General features: G+C 41.3%; 1 protein-coding gene across 1 annotated transcript; it reads left to right on the top strand.

The window, feature by feature from the left end:
• The first annotated feature begins 1660 nt into the window (after positions 1–1660).
• wdr43 (WD repeat domain 43) lies at positions 1661–20028 on the top strand. Its single transcript, XM_034576443.1, has 18 exons — positions 1661–2007; positions 2835–2969; positions 5270–5391; positions 9218–9338; positions 9562–9680; positions 9803–9905; positions 10170–10234; positions 10701–10860; positions 11917–12003; positions 12150–12275; positions 12565–12714; positions 13035–13121; positions 13249–13280; positions 14686–14749; positions 15810–15923; positions 17274–17343; positions 18649–18707; positions 18987–20028. The coding sequence occupies exons 1-18, from the start codon at positions 1801–1803 to the stop codon at positions 19134–19136; spliced, it is 1971 nt and encodes a 656-aa protein (XP_034432334.1). The 5' UTR covers positions 1661–1800; the 3' UTR covers positions 19137–20028.
• The last annotated feature ends 80 nt before the right edge of the window (positions 20029–20108 follow it).

Genomic DNA, 20108 nt, shown 5'->3' with positions numbered 1-20108 from the left:
TATATAGGCTATGTAATAATAATAATAATTTTCACAGCACGTTTTAAACCAGCAACAGGAAAAACAACTTTAAACTAAAATTAAATTAAATATCAAAATTTAAATTTATATATATAATGTTGAAACATTGTATATATATATATATATAATGTTGAAAAATTGTATATATATATATATATATATATATAATGTTGAAAAATTGTATTTGTCTACAGGTGTTTGGTTGACTCTTTTAAGATGTTATTTTTGAGGTATAAAACAACCTCAAATATCTCAATGAAAACATTTCTTCCGCTAGAAGAAATTTGACTTACTCCATAATTTGCATTTTACAATAATCATTCAGCTTCTGGTGTGTAAAATAAAAATATAAAGTTATTTTGACACCCAACGAGACTTAGCCAAGCCAAGTCTCAAAGGCAGAGAACAAAGTGAAATAGCAGGGTCACATCATCAGGGATGATATACATGATGATAATGTGTCAGTGCTGTAAACTGTATACACAAGCCAACATGCTGTCGCACAAGTTTTCTATGTGTACCTATGATGTTGAAATAGCCCTTTTTAGACCTACTGAACTCCCCTTTACACAGCACACTTTAGTCGTGCTAAACTAAAAAACCTTCAGGTGGCACATGATGTCATGATGCATTCATTTATTTTGCCCAACCTTCCAACATGGCCAAGTGCAAGCCACATGTCCCCACCGTACACGCTCTGCTGAGGAATGTTAGGCATCATTTTATGGTTACATTAACTGACTCTAAAAATGTGATTATAAGGGTCTTAACTGAGACAACACTGAATGACACACATACTCTTTGGAAGCACTGGAATGAGAGTCTGTATGTGTTTAATCCCTAAGTAGGCAACTTGTTAAGTGTGATGTTGGTAATTGTGTGCTATACTTTAAAATGTATTTATTTTATTTTATTTTTGTACTCATAGCACTGGACCAAAGTATGTGTTTAATCCCTGTGCACAGATAAAGAGTTACGATTGTACTCAATATTTTATTTTTACACTGATATGGACCTAAGAGTCTGAAATGAAGCATGACTAACTAACTGACTGACTAACCCACTCACTGACTAACTAACTAATCAACTAACTAAGTCACGACCTAACTCACTCACTAACTAACTATCCCACTCACTAATTAACTAACTAATGCACCCACTCATTAACTCAATAACCAGCTCACTAACTAACGAATTCACCCACTAATTAACTAACTAACTCACTCACTCACTCACTCACCCACCCACTCACTAACAAACAAACTAATTCCCCCACTTACTAACACATCCCCTCACTCACCCACCCACTCAGTAACCAACAAACTAACTCACTCACTCACTAACTTAACCCATATAAAACAGGTTTGAAGCTATGGTTTGAAGTTGTTGTTGCTGCTGCGTTCACTTGCTGTCAAAAGTCGAGTGTACATTCAATGTGCACCTTTACAATCCATTGAGAAGTGATTTAGATGTAAATACGCTGGAGTCGTGACGCCTATTCAAAGAATTAATGAATGATTGAGTCCTGTCTGTGGTTATTGTGTAATGTCTCATATTACTTTTGTACATATCGTTTTCACCCGTTTTTAAGTGTAATATTTACCCATATTTACCGCCAGATCCGGTTGTTACGAGGGACAATGAAGCGGCTCGTTGTGCTGCAGCAGCCAATGGGAGCGGGCCTGCGCTGACGCGCTGATGCGCTAGTGCGCATGTGCACACGGAGCCGCACGTGGTTCGGTGTAAACGCGACACGCAGACGCACGCAGCGCTTCAGAAATGGCGGCCGACGCTGGCATTTCTCCGCTGCAGCTACCTTGTGCTTTTTCGCCCAAATCGCGGCAGTATCTAGCTCTGTGTGCCCAAGATGGCAGACTGCGCATCTGGAGCACGGACAGTAAAACGCTCCACCAAGAATACGTGCCTTCAGCCCACCTGAGTGCCACTTGTACCTGCATAGCCTGGGGACCATGCCGGACAGCCAAGGTATGTGAGGCGGAGGGCTGCCCCGCTGTTAGCATCAGGGGCTAGTGAGGCCTCTGGATCTGTGTGAGCGGTTTCTGGTTAAAACGTTCGCATGTTGAAGCCACAAAGATGTCGCTGTTTTTAGAGAACGTGCACACGAGGTCTGAACCCCCGTGCTGTGTGTCGGTACGGGCGCATCCATGTGTCTGACACACTCGGAGATAGCGGCGGAGCCACGTTAGCCGCTAGCTAGCTCAAACCAGCTGCGCAGGACGCACATGTTGCTCCCACATGGTAAACCGAGAAATCACGGACAACGTCCCACCTTTAGTTTTCTGGATGATCTAACTGTACTGACTGTTTAGTACAATCGCGTTAATCGGAAAATGTGTTTCCTATTGTCTCAAGGCCGTAAGTACTAAGAATAAAGAAGTTCTTTAAGTTAGCATTAGCTCGCTAGGGGTTCAGCAGCGTGTGCCTCCATGACACCCGAGGAAAGAAAGGCTCAGAAAGTTTCACCTCGGTTTATCTCCTGTCAGATTGTAAACATCAGTCAGGGGGTTTAGCTTGTAAGTCAAATGAAAATATAACCTTGCGTGTAGTACTGTTTGCGATCTGTTAATCTTTTATATTAATAGTCCGCACGATTATCTAATCATTTGACTCTGACTTTGATTCAAAGACAGTTTTTGCCTTTATCTGCTGCCAATGTGTTTGATTAGAATTCAAACCAGTTCCTCTTAATATGATCAGAATTGTAATTAAGCCTCCAATTGTACAAACCTGTGAATACAGATGTCATAATTATTCATTTTAAGAGGGTGTCATCACTATGTGTCTTGTTTCAGGAGGGCCCAACGAGGAAGAAGAGGAAATCGGAGGCTGGGCATGTGGAGGAGAAGGCAGACTTGTTGGCGATGGGCACAGCAGCCGGTACAGTGCTTATCTACAGTGCAACGAAGGGAGCACTGCACTGTACCCTGGTGAGTTACACTGATTTGTGTGATATCTTATACCATGTCCCACAGAGGTGAAATAAAAGGAAGATAATACACGGCAAAGTAATTTTTTTCTGAGTGTAATGTGTTCATAGTTATCAGAGAACCTGTAAATTACAAATGTATTTGTATGTTGGACAAAGAATCCTGAAGCTGAAATTCATCCACACTATTTTCACTGAGCTGAAGATACAACATGCATCCTAACTTTAAGTAGCTTAAAACATTTGACTGTTGTAGAAACTGCCATACATGATCATTTTTGAGGCTGTAGTTACTGTTCGGGCTGTAACTAATATTAATTGGGGTTTCCAGCGGGTGAGGATTCAATATTGGGGGCTGCAAAGATGTTAACTGCAGTTTCCTGGTGATCTCCCAAACGTTTCTAGTTTTCTCAACTTTTAGAAGTCATGCACGGATAAGGTTTTTCAAACGTGTGACTTTTTTTGACATGTTGCCACTGATGTCACTGTCCCACTGTCAATTATGGTAATATTAGGTGACAGCTGGCTCGTTTTAGCTTATACACCAGCCTGTATTTTTTATTGAACTTTATTTAATAGATATTACTGAATCATCCACACATCTAACCCATCTTCAAAACAAATGGACCAGGAAATTGAAACTGGTAAAAAAAAATATACTGAATAAAGCAGTTTCACGTTATAAATCATTTTCTTTGATGCTGTTCGATGGACACGGGGCATCAAGAGGAGCTGCCGGCAGTTAGCGGAGCTGCTCAGCTTATTCTCGTTGCTTTGCCTGATTTTTGGTTCTGATTCCTTTAGTTTTCTATACTCGGAAAGTTTTTATTTTGATCCAAATTATCCACAGAGGTCTCCTCCGCTTCAAAACAAACAGACCAGGTAATTAAAAGTCAAAAAATGATGATAAAAGCACTTTCAGGTTTTGGAAAAGTCAGGAAGGGCTGCGAGATGAGCTGTTGGTTTGTTTCTTTATGATCCAGACGTACGTTGACTAAAATCCTTTATCCGAGTAAAAGTTGTCAGACAGTGACGTGACTTGAAACTGTTGCAAAGTAGTCTGATGGAGACATTTGAATGTTCAGCCGACAGCACGGGCATATCAAAAAACTGATGGTAGGTCTGGGCGATAATACGATTAAGATAATTATCTCAATATAACTTTTCCTCAATAGAAATATAAGACATGGTCAATACAACATCGATAGAACTCATCCATCCATGAGAATATTGCGGCTCCGAACCAATCATGTGGCTGGATTAGAGATACATCCACATCAGCTTAGGTTGACACACACAGCACAGTGTGTAGGACTAGCAGACGCACACGTGTTAATGTTTGGGCTACTGCATAGAGGTGAACGACTCTGTATCGATGCAGAGACAGAATATTATCGATTTATGTTTTCCGCTACGTTCATTCAGGACAGGCGCACATTAAAGGTCCACTCGTCATTTCTCAGAGTCTCTGTTGGAGTCTGCTTCCTCCTCGCTGACCTGTGCTCACTTTACACTACAACAATAAACACTGTACAGTACTGGTGTTTACTTTGTGCTTTGTTTTATTCGCTCTAGAGTTAATGAGACACGTGTTTAAACCTACTGCCCAACACGAGACATAACGTGACGCAAACAGACAGGACATCAGGGTAAACGATCCAGAGTCCTGATCCGAACACCGATAACTAAGTACACGTGATTATCAGTTTGTGTGTGACGAGGGACAGAGACGTGCACACACACACACTTCTGCAGACAGAAGACGTTCCTCCCGCAGATTATGACGCAACACTGTTTTAACTTCACGTTGCAGAAGAAGCGACGCCCCGAACATAAATATGAATTCAGCCATTTTTTTAAAGATAATTTGTACGTCTTGACTGATTAGAAAACATCAGAGGAGCAGAGTTACTTGTTGAACTGCACAGAGTAATGCGCCTCAGTGCAGTGGCGCTGATTTGATTTATATCGCATTATCTATTGATGTCGACTATGAAAAAAATGATAGGGATATATTTTTTCCCGTACTGCCCAGCCCTATCTGAAAGTATTAAAAGTAGGTAAACACTGTAATATAATAAATTCAAAAGTCAGCAGCAGGACAAACTACAGCCTCTAAAATGTCCATAAATTGCCGTCAACACCTCAGACACGCAGTAACTTACATTAACAAATTTCCTGGGCCAAACCGTGGACTGTCCTGCAATAACTAGGTGATACATTACCAATACTTGAAGCCTTTACTGTTGAATAATGGGACAATTTGTTTTACCACTGCTAACTCTGATCTGTCTCTGCCAGGATGGAGGCCATAGTGGAGGGGTGAATTGTGTCCATTGGCACCCTGAAGACAACTTATTATACAGCGGCTCAGATGATTCAAACATTATCGAGTGGGATCTGCAGACGGGCAAGATGCGAAGGTCAGTATCAACCTGATTGTTTTTTTTAATCGGCATGGAAGAGAATAGGGGTGTCTCCTGATTATATCTGGATTGTTTTTAATAACTGACCAAATAACACATCAATCTTGAGTCACATTGTTTTGCTTAAAATCTAAATGGGGAATGTTGTTTCATTTGTTTTCATAGTTTTAAAGAGTAACATCTGGTCTCTAGAGAGAGCTTAGACTGTACTATAGAGCCAGAGGACATTACAAGAAAAAGAATCATCAGTTTTTTTTGTGTAAAGTCTTCAGTCCAGTCTGCCACAGACTGTGAAGACATTTTGTATGGCATTCTTCAAGTGAATACTGTTTCCAGAAACAGGCATCATCTCTCACAACATTTCATTGTCTCCAGCAGCATCTCAACAGCATCTTAGGAATTGCCAAAGACATGAGGCTTGATAGTTTACAGATTAACCATACATTTTATTACAAATAGCTATAAATGCATAAAAAAAGCAAATGAAACCAAATCTATGGAACTTGAATTAAATATTAACATTTTCTTGCATAAAAGTTTCCATGTCTGCAAAAATAGACATTGAAACCTATGTCTGTGAAAGGCTCATATCTACAGACTTTTATTAGCCAACCGATAAATCAGTCATGCTCTAGATAACAGCCAAGCTTCGTTTTAGTTTTCATAGAATTACCTATCAGTTGGTAACTTTCAGTTTTTTACCACTCTACAAATCCTTTTGTTAGTTGAGCTCAATAGACTGTTTGGTGGCTGCAGTGAATGTTTGCTCTCCCACCTGATTTTGGCTGAGCCGTTTGCTTTAAGTTTTCCACTCAATTTCAGCTTAGCAAATGTACGTGTTAGAAACTGCCGGCTGTTTTGTATGCGTTTCTGCTGCCCTGCAGTTCACTCATTCATAACACAGCTGTAGGTTGAACGTTGTGAAAATAAACCTGTTCGACATCAATGAATATCAGACATTCTGAAGTCATTGATAATTTGTCTCGTGAAAAGTGTGAGCTCATCAAGTTCAACAAACGTGTCCTTTCTGAAAAGAGAAATCTCAAGCTGCCTTTTCTCACCAGTAAAAAATAACGTTCTCTTCAACTATTGGAAATTTCAGTTCTTTTGTCGGGGGCCATCAAGATTTTAGATGATCACAAGATATTTGATTCACATTTCAGCTGCTATTTTCCTACAGATATACATGTTAAACAACTTTTAAACATGTATATGTACCTTTTCATGTCAGACTGTTAGGTTTACAAAGGTGAAGGGTCACATATTCTTAAAGTGACTAAGTGTTCTCTTCTCCCTTAAGTCTTTAGGAGGTGAAATGTTGATCTGTGTTCAGTAGGGTATGGTATTGTTAAAATTTGTATCGATTACGATTCTTCTTATTGATTCCCCATTTCGATTCCAAAATGGTAATAAAGAGGTCAAATGTTTAGAAAACAAATATCTTTATTGGACTGGACCGATGCACGGTAGCTGTGCTTCATGTTACACCGGGGCAGCAGCAGTAACACCTTGTGGTAGAAAGGCAACATTACAAAAGAAAACCCACGCAACTCATCTCAGAGCCTTATCAGACATGCTCAGTGTCTTTAATCCAACTTTGTAAATTAGTGGTAACTGAGATAAAAGGCAATGTTGAAACTTTTTGCCTTAAATACTGGTGTTTAAATTAACCAAACAACACATAGTCGTATTTGTGGATAATTATTAGAAGAAAATGTTGTCATTGTCCCTGTAAACAATGTTTTATCAATAATTGTCAACTTAAAGATCTGTTAAGAATATTAATCTCTCATATATTCTATAACAGAGTGGAAATCAGTAGCAGTTGAACCATTTGTGGATAATAACGTTTTGAGCTGCTTTTTGTACATCTTATTTATAGGAAACCTACTGACCTAATTCATACAAGTCATGTTAGTCAGCTTTCCCTTGAATGCCAGCGAGAACTGTGCGTCACTGCCGTCGCGCAAGGTGCTAGCGAGGTGCTACTAGCGCGAGCTGAATATCACACGCTTGGGCTCGGAGACTGAAGGACATTAAACGCTGTACAGTCTTTCAGAACGACGCCGTGGTGCCTTAAATGTTTGCTGAGCTTCCCACGTGCATTGCACTTTGCCTTGTCATCGTTGTCTTTTTTTAAAGTGAAACCACACTTCTGACCATTTATCGTGGCTTATCTTAGCCTCGTTAGCCATATGCTAGGTTGAGTCTAAACAAATGGACAGGCTGTTGCGTAGTGCGTACATGGTAAAGTAGGCAGGTCCTGGCAGATACATACGGCGTCCATGCAGTTTAGGAACCGATAAGCACAACTGAAATTCTTATTTTTTTACGATCACCCGGTACTTTTGGATTCGGTTCTAATTTGGAACAGAGTTTCAGGTCCCAACCCTAGTGTTCAGGTCCAGTGAGTGACTTGACTTGTGACTTAATGCATAAGGAAGCTCCTCCTGATTAGTTTCCATGCATTTCTTAGTAAAGAGGCAGACAAAATGATTGTGTGGACTTATGGAGAATCTCCGGACCCAATTCTCTGGAGTTGCTCTAGAGGAAATGTCTGAAAACGGCTTAGGTCAGTTTCAGGGTTTGCACATCTCTGAGAACAGCATGTCCCAAGAATAAAGTCCCACAAGTCATTGATTGAGTTCACTTATTCTTTCACTCTGAAATATGTAGTTTAATCAGAAAAAAGCAATACCTCCACTAGAGGGCAGCGCAGAGTTGAATTTCTGATGACGACAAACATGGTAACAGTGGAGGAGATTTTGATAATGAACCTCTTCAAGAAAAGTGTCTATTTGTCCCTTTGCCCTGGAAAATGTAGATAGAAAAAACCATCAAATTTCCGCCATTGTTGAAATTTCTTCCCCGTGTCCTTTGATCATCTCACTTGAACTATTGGCTACACTGCCCCCCACTATTATTATTATGATTATTAGATGGAACTGCTGTTTTGTCTCTCTGTATTGGTAAGCTGTCTGAAGTTGTGCACAAATACAGACGAAATGAATGCAGATTACAAACTGAAGGATCCGTCTGTTTCGGCCTTTATTCACAAGTATGAATAGCTTCCAGTAAATAATAACATCTTGCATCTTTATATAGCGCCTTTCATGTGACCCAAGGACGTGTTACATATGTCCCTGAGGATAATTGGTACTCTATAGTTTTGTTCTCATTGCTGCAAATTTTCTGCTGCTTTCAGGTGTGCTATGTGTTGTAAGAATGGTTATCTCAAAAGTAGTTAGAAGTCTCAGCTTTTTGTAATAATGGTCTTATGTAAGTAGACAGCTCTAACACTGGTCTTAGCACTTAAAACAATGTGCAAGGTGTGAACAGCACCAACAAGCCATATCATAAAAAGCTGTACCATCATGCATTAAGTATCGCTCTACTTCATCATGTAGACTACTCCTCTGGTGGCTGATACAGTATCTGCACAGCCAGTTGGTACAGTCATGACCTCTCATGCCACCATAAATCCTCACTTGATGCTCTGTAAAGCCCATTCCTTGTCCACAAAATGCTTTTGGGGAGCGCTGAGTGCCCTGTATATCTCCTGCTGCTGTCAGGTGGAGTGCAACAGTAAACTGCTGAATGTAGCTGTAAAATCTCAGGTAAAAATACAGTGATGGGAAACACAATAGAGGAAGTGCAATTTAGAGGTTGGCGGTAATGGAGAATAAAGCAGGCTCCTGGTCGTGTAGAATGTGAAATATAAAGGTTTATAGTCTCAGTTTTTGTTTGATCTTTTATTTTTCATTTATATAAAATGGATAAACATCTGTACCAACTACTGTCCGTCTCTTCATTGTTGACACAGCAAGTGGAAGGCAGACCGCGCAGCAGTGACCAGTCTGTGTGTGAGCCACGATGGGAAGCTGCTGCTTTCAGCTGGACAGACGATCAAGATGTGGGACCTGGACACCAAGGAGGTTTACAGGGTTAGTGAAGTTGCTTTAACATTTACTTTTGTTCATTTACATCAATTTCAGCTTCTGTTTTCATACAAATAGGAATGATGGACGCTGCTAAGGCAAAGTTTCCAATGCAGTTTTGTGTAACTACAGAGAGCTGATGAGCAATATAAACCAAGTGGGGCTCTGACCCTTTTTAAAGCAGGATTGACTCACCTGTCCATCTGTCTCTATTCTTGTTTCTGTGCAGAAATTCACAGGCCACTCCACAGCTGTGACGACCCTGCGCTTTGCCACCACACGACCCCCCGACAGCAATGGCCTCTATTTTCTGTCTGGTGCTGCACACGATCGGCTGCTCAGTGTATGGTGAGTACTCATCTGGAGTTGATGATGAGGCAAAGCCTTGACCACAGGCGTTATTGTTTGGCCACTTTCAGTTGATGACACTTAGATTATTGTTGAAATAATACGTGGTTCTCGCACTGCAGGCAAGTACGAGAAGACGGAAAGGACAAGAACTCAGTGGTGTCCTTCACGCTGACGGACGAGCCACAGCACATCGATCTTGTCACATCTAACAGCAAGGAAGAGGTCAGAGGGGAGACATCTCTAACTGTGGATATTAGGAGTGTAACTTTGCCTGTAGTTGTACTGACATGTTAAGCCATGCGAATCGACTTACTGCAGTCTGTCTTGGCATGTGCAAATGTTTTTGCACCGTGTGTGTAGTGTAGTGATATTTTGTTAAAAATTAAAGACGTGTTAAACTGTAAAAAACTAAAATTCTCATGGTCTGTTTTAATCACCTGTGGACTATGTGCAGATGTTAATGTGTGTGGTGTTTTGTTTGCACAGGCGGTGAGGCTGGCGGTGGTGTGCAAGGATGGACAGTTGCATCTCTTTGAGCACTTTTTAAATGGGTAAGTCCACAAAACACTGAATGCTGCCTGTGGAAGGTAACAAGACAAAAGCAATTGCATTCTGTCCTGTTGGAGAGTGTCTGTTTACTCTTTACGTTTAGATTTTTGTTCTCTCGTGTGTGTCTGTACCTAAAACCTCTGAAAGCCTCCAGCTATACCTCATCTCCTGAACAGCACAGTTTACAGATACACAGCTCCTCCATCGAGTCTTAAAGTCATTTTCATATTTGTTCACACTCGATGCTGGTGTGTTTGCTCCGTAATGGCTGCTAGGGGACATTGCACCACCAGCAAATGACACTCAATCTGATGAGAAATATTCCCTCCACCACCAAAGCAGTGATTCTAAATTGTGTTTTGCTTCATGTGAAATTCTCTTGTTGCATATTCATTTACAACAAGGACATTTTAATCAGCATTGTACACTTCCTGTGGTCATGGCTCATATCAACATCTGTCCCCACAGACCCTGCAAGAAGCCCTTGTCACCCATATGTACGGTGCAGATGTCAGACACAAAGGACTCACCGGTGCCCATCCCCCTGCTGGCAGCAGCCCTCGGAGCTGATAGCCGGACTGTGCTGCTGGCCTATGGCAACCACCTACAGCCTGTGATGGAGAGAGCAGTGAGTACACAGGAGGCTGTGAAAGTACACATGTGCAGTCTGTTTATGCAGTCACCCACCTGTGTTTACACATGTCAGTGAAATGATAACTTCAAGTTAAAGTTTAAAGTTTTACTTGTCATATGCAAGGTAACACAGGCTCAACAGTACAATGAAAAGTGTTGGCTGAGAAGAACAGATAAGCTCAGCAATGCAATTAGAGCAATGATTCAATTTAGATAAGATAAAAAAGAGCTCCATATAAAAGTCAAATGATATACTATAATCATAGGAGGATGCAAGTGTAAAACCAAAGTGACAAGTATATACTGTAGGAATCTGTATGTTTAAGAAGTTTTTGCAGAGATGAGTAAGCAAAATGGGCAAGTAGTAGACATGTAGAGGTAATGAATTGAACAGGGTCCTTAGAGGCCTGTTGATTAAGTCTTGTGATGTGTGCAGTCCTGCTCCTGTACCGTCTGCCACACCTGCTGGTATCTTAAAACAAATATTTGAATCATCATGTTATAACTAATGTAAATGTATTTGTTTTTTGAGAACCTAGTAACTTTAACTTGTCTCATACCTTATATGTTGCTTATAAGCCTTCGCTATGTTAGATTATGACTGTTTGCCGCCTTTTATGCAAGGCAACAGACAATCTCGTCTGATCAACAATTAGCCTCTGGGGTCAATGACCAGTATTTTGGAGCTCCTGGTGTAGACAGCTGATATCCAGTTCTTTTATCACATATAGTGATACTTTTTGTAGGTGTTTTTGGTTCAGGTGACATTTTTTGTTGATTTCTGTAAAAGGGTCAATGTGTTTCACCTCTTTTGATCTTCACATGGATGGTTTACCTGCGGGCTACCAAAGCCGGCTCAAACTAGAACCAGCATTTTAGGTGTTGGATTATGTTTTGACATTCTTTAGTACCTACCCTGAAAAAAAAGACTTGTCCACTTTGCTGATTATCTCCACCTTTAGTAACTTCAGAGGACTCATGTTGTCAGCCTTGAAGTATCTGTGTTGTTCAGACTCTGGATTTACCTCTTTCCACTTTTCCACCTTTACAGGAGATTAACACATCAGAGAGACATGTGTGTTTGACCCGGGATGTTCTGACCACCCTGTCCCTTTCCATGGAAAGCATCGTTTCCAAGGTAACCAGGTGGTTTCTTATATACTGTAGAAGTCAAGACTAACATCGTCTCAGCTTGTTCTTCAGACATTATATGATGATCCATGATCACTTCTGAAAAATTCAAACTGTACCTTAAGTTAAAATAGGAAATGTTGTCCCTTTCAGGTTAAAACCCCGATTGTCAATGCCAAGAGCAAAGTGTTGGTCCCAGGGCTTCCTGGTCACCAAGCCCCAGTAAAGGGAACCACACAGGGATCAGAGAAGAGGAAAAAGGACTCGGACACCAAAGAGGTAAGACCAGTGTCAATGATGAAAGCACCAGTCTGTAGCTCATGGCATCTTTCTCTTTCATTCTTTGACTCCAAAACACTTTTTTGGTAATCTCCTGCTGCATTGTTCATATTTGAAAGGCCAACTCTAGAGAAAGTCTTTCTTCAGAGTTCTTGTCTTAACACAACCGATGTCGTCACTGTACAAATTCCATTAAAAACTTTAAAATATTGAACCGTAGAACCTGAGTAAAATTGATAAATCTAGCACTTAAATTGAGCTAATTCCTGTTGACTTTTCTTTCTTTTAGATGTCAATAGCAGAGCGACTTGGTGAAATCGATCTGTCTACAGTCTCCACTGAGAAGGGAGCTCCTAAAGGGACGGCCTCTCTACTGACGGACAATTTTGCAGTGCTGCTGGTGCAGGGCCTGGAGAGCAACGACGCCAACATCCTAAATGTGAGTTCTCCTCTCACAGCCCAGCATCTGAAATAAAACATTCAGTCTAGTTTGGTTTTTCATCTAAGTTTGTTTTGCCAGAAGACTCGGCTCATAATCTATTCAAAGAGTTACAAGCTAAATGTTTGATTTTTGTTATTAAAATTTAAACTCAACCCCCAACAAATTTTTCAGAGGAAGTCTAAATGTTAAGGCGCAAACTTTTCTACAGTCAAACAAGTTGGCATGAAACATCCTGAATATTCATGTGTACTAGGTGTAAACCTCTGCAGTAAATTAGTCACATCTTAATAACTTTTTTCTCTTTTGGTCCTGTGCAGAAAGTATTCCAAACTCGCAAAGACATGGTAATAAAGAAAACGGTTGCTCGGTTACCCCTCCCTGCTGTTTTACCATTGGTGGAAGAGGTGAGTGTTTGTCTCTGAGACATCAGTCTGCTCAGGTCTTTTGTCACACCATTAGGATTTCTAAGTAAAGTTGTGCTGCCTCTTGTTATTGTGGTTTAATTCAGCCTTTTTATTTCCTTCTCTATAGATCACAAAGAGGCTCCAGGGGCATCCATTTATGTAAGTGAAAACTTAACAATCAGCTTTATAATTGGTCTACGCTCAGCGTTTCTTAACATTAAAGACTGCAGACAATACAGATAATGATGTTTGTTCTGCTCTTACTTTCCACCTGATTTTCATTTAGGTTGTCTATAGCTAAAATGGTTTAAGTGATCAAATCATTTGATTTTTATTCAACAAAAACTAGAAACGTTTTAGTCGAGTTCTTGTTGACATGTTTGTCTCAATTTCACCATTAAATCTGTAATTTTATTTTTCTGCTACTTTACACTTGTAGCCATATTTGTGTGCAATTTCCATGGTTACAGGTGTCTTTCGCAAGGTGTCAATATCACTCTGCTCTATATAATTGATCGACTGATGTGGCTTTCATGAAAAAACCATGGGAGATGTAGATGGACCACTGAGACCACGGACCACTATGTCTTGTAACAGTCGATATGGTGCCTGTGTGTCTTGATGGTGTGTCAAAGCTGATTTGTTTGATTCAGTTTGTGGTGGTAGCATGGGATCACCTAAACACAGACTAGAGAGGCTACGGTCTTGCACTAATGGGGCTGGCTGTCTCCGTGGACAGTTAAAACTTTATGGACAATAGCACGAGAGCACACAACTGCTGCAGACAGCTCTACAAGGAATCTCATGAGAAGTGAAACTTTTATTTGGTTCATTATGAAACTGGCAGGACAAATTTGAGGGTTATTCATTACCAGGTTGAGTTTTATTTGAAGAGTGTCATTCAAGCTGCTTTCAGAAATGCACTGACCTCCGCAGATACTCTGTATTTTTTTATTGGGGGGGGGGGGCGCATGTGTGAGCGCAAATGTCTGAGTGAGAGGCTCCGCAGTTTTTGCGGACTGTCTCTGACTGCCCTCCCAGTATAAAGTCAGTAGAAATTCATGAGAATTCGATGTGTGAACCCAGCAACGTGTGGGGTGGTTCACAACTTTTCTAACTCGCGACAGAAATAGAAAAATACACCAGTGAAAAAGTGGTGTCATACACGTTGGGGCTGCACAACGGCTTAAACTGTCATAAATAGTATGTGCCATGCATTCACGCTCTGCATGCCGGTATCAGTTAGAGCCCTTCTGCCCTAGGTAATAAATTAAAGATATCTCCTGAATTATGCGGAGGATTTGCTGCTGGTGTGAGTGCCTCTGTGCAGATCACCTCCTGCTGTGTTGTCCATATGTAGAGGCTAAATTCTGGGTAAACTCAGTAGCCAATTCTCCGGATTTTACCCGCTGGTCATGTCTGAATACAGGTTAAGTAATTTAGCCGTTTTCCATGACTGAATTATTACCATTGTTGCTGTATAAAAACAGAGTGCCTTGTGAGTAAATGCAATCAAGAAGCAAGTTTCCCTCTTGACAGCATATGCATTTTTTCCCTCCAACAGGGCGGCTCTAATGGTACGGTGGCTCAAGGCTGTAATCATGCACCACACATCATACCTGGCATCGGTAAGTCTGTTTCTTTGTGCCTGTACTGTTCATGAAGCCACCAGGCTCCAGTTGGTTGCTGTTGACTTGTGATCTACTGAAGCTTTCTTCTCTTTTATGGTGCAAATTCAAAATGGAAGTGATTGAGATGAGAACACACATTATACAGTAATACACATTACCTTATTCAAATGGTCGACACATCTCCATTTCTTTCCACTAATCAGAAATGAAGCCAAAATATCTGTTTCTAACGCTGCCATCTTGTGCATTTGGAGCCACGATAACTCCACCAATAGACCCTTGATGAATCACAAGTCGGTTTCAGTTGTCAATCATGACGTCTCACCCTGATTTTATTCATCAATCAGTGTGGTAACCACTACCTAAAATGAAAATTTGAGAAATATATTTTAACCTTTTTTGCTCGGTCCACGTCCCATCCACTAACATAAGGAGGTAGAATTTATAAACAATATTGGAGCAGCGACGGACACGCTTTGGCTTCACTTTTGGCAGTTATGGTGTCCATCTTTATGTACAGTGTGTGATCCAAACTTTTTATGTTGTGATTCGCCCAAAGCATTACGCAAAGCTATTTAAATAAAACACAGGCACACACCCTGTGCATCTTATTTACATCTACAGTCGTTGCCTCCACCACACAGCAGAGATAAAAGGACTTTGACGGTCTGTACGATGGTGTGACTGCAACCAAGATATCTCCATAACCAGTATTTACTAAACACGTTAATGATATTCATTTGAGGATAACCCTGTGACCTGTAGCATAGCACCATCAGCCAACTAACATTTTGATGATTTCAAATGACATATCCCCTGACCTGTGAAGAGGTAAATACAGACCGAACATTTACAGTTATCGGTCTTAACAAGACAAACCCTTTTAGTGGCCGCGGCATTTACCCTTAACCCTCGCATCAAGTGGTGACTTGAATGTGTTTACTATATGAAAGCAGTGGTGAGCTGGAGAAATGAGTCCTTGACCAAGGTCTCATCGATTGCGTTCTTGTTTGTGTTTCCTGCTTCTGAAATGTTTTTACTTTTCTGTAATCCACAGCTGCCAGACCTGGTTACCCAGCTGGGAGTGCTCTATCACATGATCGAGAGCAGAGTGAAGATGTTCCACAAGCTAACGAAGCTGCACGGGAAACTGTATCTCGTCATGACGCAGGTGAGTGTCGTCATCTCCAGAAATCTTGAAGAGTTAAAAAAACAGATGGACTCTGCTGTGTTTGAGGCAGGAGTTGGATGTTAGGAATCACACTCTGCCCCGGATACGCCTGGTGTCCATGCTACTCTAGAGCACTGTTGTGCAGTTAAATTCAGCTTTTTACAATTATACAACTGCTTACATGTGTAGAAGCCATTATCCACTTGTATACTTGTTTTTGACTCGCTCTTTCTGCAACTAACAGCCAAATGCTTTCTTCATACACTGGCATGCGCATTCCCAGTGTACGAGAATGCTCATGTAAGGTGCGTTAGTATGGGCAGGGAGTAAAACTGATGCTAAGCCTAAACCTAATTGTTTTAGTTTGAAAACGCTGTAGTATGGATGTAGCCTTGGATGCCCTTTACTGATGAGGGTGTAGAGTCAGTCACCTGTTGCCTGGTCATCTCATTGTGACTGTGATGGTACGGAGAATCAATACGCGTCTTTGAAAGCTCTTTGTAAGCTTGGATATATTTCTAAAGTTGCATTTAAACTCCCTCCTCTAGACCACATCCTCATGCGCACATCCCTCCCACATGGACTATCAGTTCAAAAAAAATGCCACGTAGACATTTGTGACCTTGTGGAGAAAGCGCTGGAGCGATCTGCTCATGAAAGTGAACAGCGCTTCTTTCTCCCACGTTTCTGCTATGTTCCTCACATGAGCGTCACAATAAATTCCGATGACGATGCATTTTACAAGAAGGATTGGGTCTCAGAAATGGAAAGTTTATGCTCCTGACCTTGATGAGGGGGTAGTGAGTGGGCACTCTGCTTGTGAACACACTGCTTCACTTGAAGGGTCAGATCACTGTGTTTGTGTGCGACATTAACATTATTATTTCAGTCTCATATTTAAATAGTCCTATTGCAATAATTTCAAACGGCTGTAAAACACCACAGAGCATCATGTGATGGATTTTTGCTCCAATGAAGTCAGTGTTTGAGGAACGTCTGTTTGGGATGTTTTTGCTCCACGGGTGCTCTTACAAACCTAATCCAATAACGTTGTCATGTAAACATGCAGCCACTAAGTGGATCAGGTGTGAAGTGAGGACACTGAGGGGGGGGGGGGTCCCCTGTGGGTCTTGACAGGGCTGATGAAATATGAACTACATGGAGGTCCCTGCTCTGTTTTGCCAACTGTTCCAATAGTACAAGATTCAGTGTATGTTAAGAAAATTTAAGATAATATGCTCTTGTAAAACTAATCATGGCTTCATATGTCTTTAATATGTGGGAAAAATAATAATGTGCACAAATCCAAATCATTGGAACACTAATGCCTGTCTCCCTTTTGACCACTAGGTGGCGACAAATGACAGCAGTAAGACAGTTACAGATGTTGACCGCACAGCTAAGCTGGTGTATGAAGAGGGTAAGTGCTGTACTTATAGAGTCTTCTTTTGTGTTCTGTGCCACTGAATAAAATTCAAATGTAAGTAAACATGGTGTGGTGTATATGTCAGTGTTCGCTTCCTGACTGGTCTCCTTGTTCCTTAAATCCTTCCTCCTTGGTGACGTCACAGTTCCCAAAGCCCTTCAAATCGCATGTGTAGTATATTAACCTGGATGTGTCTGCGATGAGTCAGTGTGGTGAGCGGCAGCTGACGGGAGTAGAAATATTATCTTGTTTTAACCCTGTAACCGCTCAGTTGCACGTTTCAGAAGCATGGCGGCCAGCAGTGATGCCCTAAACATGCTGTCGTGCAACAGGTCACTCTGTTGCTCTGCTGGAACGTATCGTTTCTCTTTTTTTTCAAACTCACTTAGTTTCATGTCGGTTCACCCTCACTCGTGCAGGACTTTCGATGATAACCACGTTGAATCAGCAGTTTTTTTATTTTTTTTTATGAAGGCAATGTTGCCCATCACTCAGCCATTCTTGGCGATGCACTGCACGCAAACATGACTCCTGTTGCCTGGCAACCTGTCGGGCAGTGTTCAGATCCTCCCTCTTTGAGCAGGAACAACAAGGCCCGATTCTGTTTATTCTCATTTCTCATTACCACACTGTAGAAACCGCTTTATTGAGCCACATAGAAAATTGGCTTTCATGAAATAATTAAGCGGCGTCTTGAGTTGCAGCACCTCTGTCAGTGGTCCAGGATGTGAAGGCAAACAAAACGCTGTTAAAGGGGAGCTGATGAGCAGGAGGTTGTTGCAGTCCTGTGCGGATGCTGCTGCGCTCGGGGCTTATTATGGCTCCAACATTGGAATCCGACAGAAAGCCTCAGACTTGTCGCACTAGTTAGTGAGTCCTAGTTTGTTCAGGTTGTGTTGACAGGGTTAGAATCATTTCCCTGTTCTGCAGCATCTTAACTTATTTACTGTGGATCTGTATCAGTTTCTACTGGTCAGTGTGTCTGCAGCAGATGGCGACCAGCTGAACTAATGGTGCAGATATTCTTAGCAAATCATATTGACATTTCTCCTGCTGCAACACACTAAGTATTGTTGTCATAACCAAATAACCCTGCTCTGGCATTGAGATGCAAATACCTGCAATCCCTCCGCAGGAAATTTATAAACAAGTGAAAGCACCTCTTTCTCTATGTTGCTTCATTTTCTCTCTCTCTCTGTCTTTGTGTGTGTGTGGTGGGATTGTGCAGGTATTTATGTAATCTAAACAGTTTTGCAGCTTCAGCTGATGGATTTGTTTTTCTTTACTTGCCCCTCACAGAATCATCAGATGAAGATGAGGCCTCTGGTGATGAGGGTCTTCCTGATGACGACTCTGATGTAAGTATGATACAGTCAGAAAAAGGTTGTGTATCGTTTGGGTTTTTGTCCCTCATACCTGGGGAGGGGGGGATCACAATGTTGGGTCAACGTGGTGATGGCTTACAGTAATTTTTGATGGAAGATGGCTTCATCTATTAGCCCCACCCTAACAATACAAAAATGGAGAGAATTGTCACCCAAGTGTCCAGGTCAGCAACAATAGTACTAGAAGAGGAAGAACTGGCTCACCTAGTATTGTTACTACTGAGATGCTCATTTTTTGCTTCCTTGTGTCAGAACTGGGAGGAGGAGGAGGCAAAGGAGGAGACGATGGAAGAAGACAAGGAAGAACAAGCAGCAGATGAGGAAGATGAGAATCCGGACAGCAGAACAGAATCCAAAGCTAACGGAGAGGAAGACATGGAGAACGAGAGCGAAGAAGAATGAACACCAATCACAAAAAATGGACCTGAAAGAGTTATATAAACTTTCATTTTATTTTCCTGCTTTTGATTTTATTATCAGAAAAGAGTCTGGTTTTACAAAATCATGGGGCCCCTTGTTGAAACGCGGGCAGGTCAGTGACGTCCTGCTCCCGGTCTGTCTTTCTCCCCATCTGATGAACAGATGCTACATTTCAGGGAGGAGAGCCAAACTGATGCATGTTCTCCTCCTGCTCTGTCAGATCAAGTCTGTATACCAACTCTGCAGCCTGAGTTTTTTTGGTGGCGTTCCAGTTTGTCTTCACTGCAGGCTGCATTCCAAATGCAATGTTATATAATAAATAGTATTAGAACATTGTATATCCCCGCATAGTGGTAGACGAGACAGCGCTCTGTCTCTAATTGGTTTATTCTAACCCGTCTCTGTGAGTGATCTAGAACGCTGCTAGTTGTTGAGCTCAGGTGTGGAGTCGGTATGCAGGACCACCGGATCTTTGTTGGACAGAAAACTGCTTGAACCGGAGGTGGGTTCACCAGCCGAGACCATATAACATGTCCCCCCATAATGTAAATCTTATGTACAGTGAAGTGTTTGTATGAGCTCTTCCCTCTACAGTTATCCCCCAGAAATCCTTGGGATTAAATGGACTCATGTAAAGTCTCCTGGATGCTGTATTTTTCTTTTCTTTTGAAATTGTTTCCAGATTTTTTTGCTTGTTTTAATTGTTCTTTTTGTGCGTTTAGTTTCGGTGCATGTCCTCATGTCCACCACCTTTAACCCATAGTCGCAAGGGAGCGACTGAGAAGAAAATGTGAACTTTTCCAAAAATAGGTGAATAAATGGGTTTACAAAATGGCTTAATGTGTGTGGTCAGGGGTGAGACGTGCTGCTTTTTCAGAATGTGCCTCATTTAGGCACAGAAATAATCTTTAAATGAAATCATTTGTATTGTCATGGATGTTTGTAATTGTTCCC

Source organism: Hippoglossus hippoglossus, chromosome 22, assembly GCF_009819705.1.
Source record: "Hippoglossus hippoglossus isolate fHipHip1 chromosome 22, fHipHip1.pri, whole genome shotgun sequence".
Taxonomy (NCBI): domain Eukaryota; kingdom Metazoa; phylum Chordata; class Actinopteri; order Pleuronectiformes; family Pleuronectidae; genus Hippoglossus; species Hippoglossus hippoglossus.
This window is presented reverse-complemented; position numbering and strand designations above follow the sequence as displayed.

What these genes read in the sequence shown, in the direction of transcription:
- wdr43 (XM_034576443.1), top strand. Translation starts at nt 1,801, where the DNA reads ATGGCGGCCGACGCTGGCATTTCTCCGCTGCAGCTACCTTGTGCTTTT. An exon ending in CAGACGGGCAAGATGCGAAG is followed by an intron (nt 5,392 to 9,217) that starts GTCAGTATCAAC and finishes TTGTTGACACAG; the next exon opens with CAAGTGGAAGGCAGACCGCG. An exon ending in TTCCTGATGACGACTCTGAT is followed by an intron (nt 18,708 to 18,986) that starts GTAAGTATGATA and finishes TCCTTGTGTCAG; the next exon opens with AACTGGGAGGAGGAGGAGGC.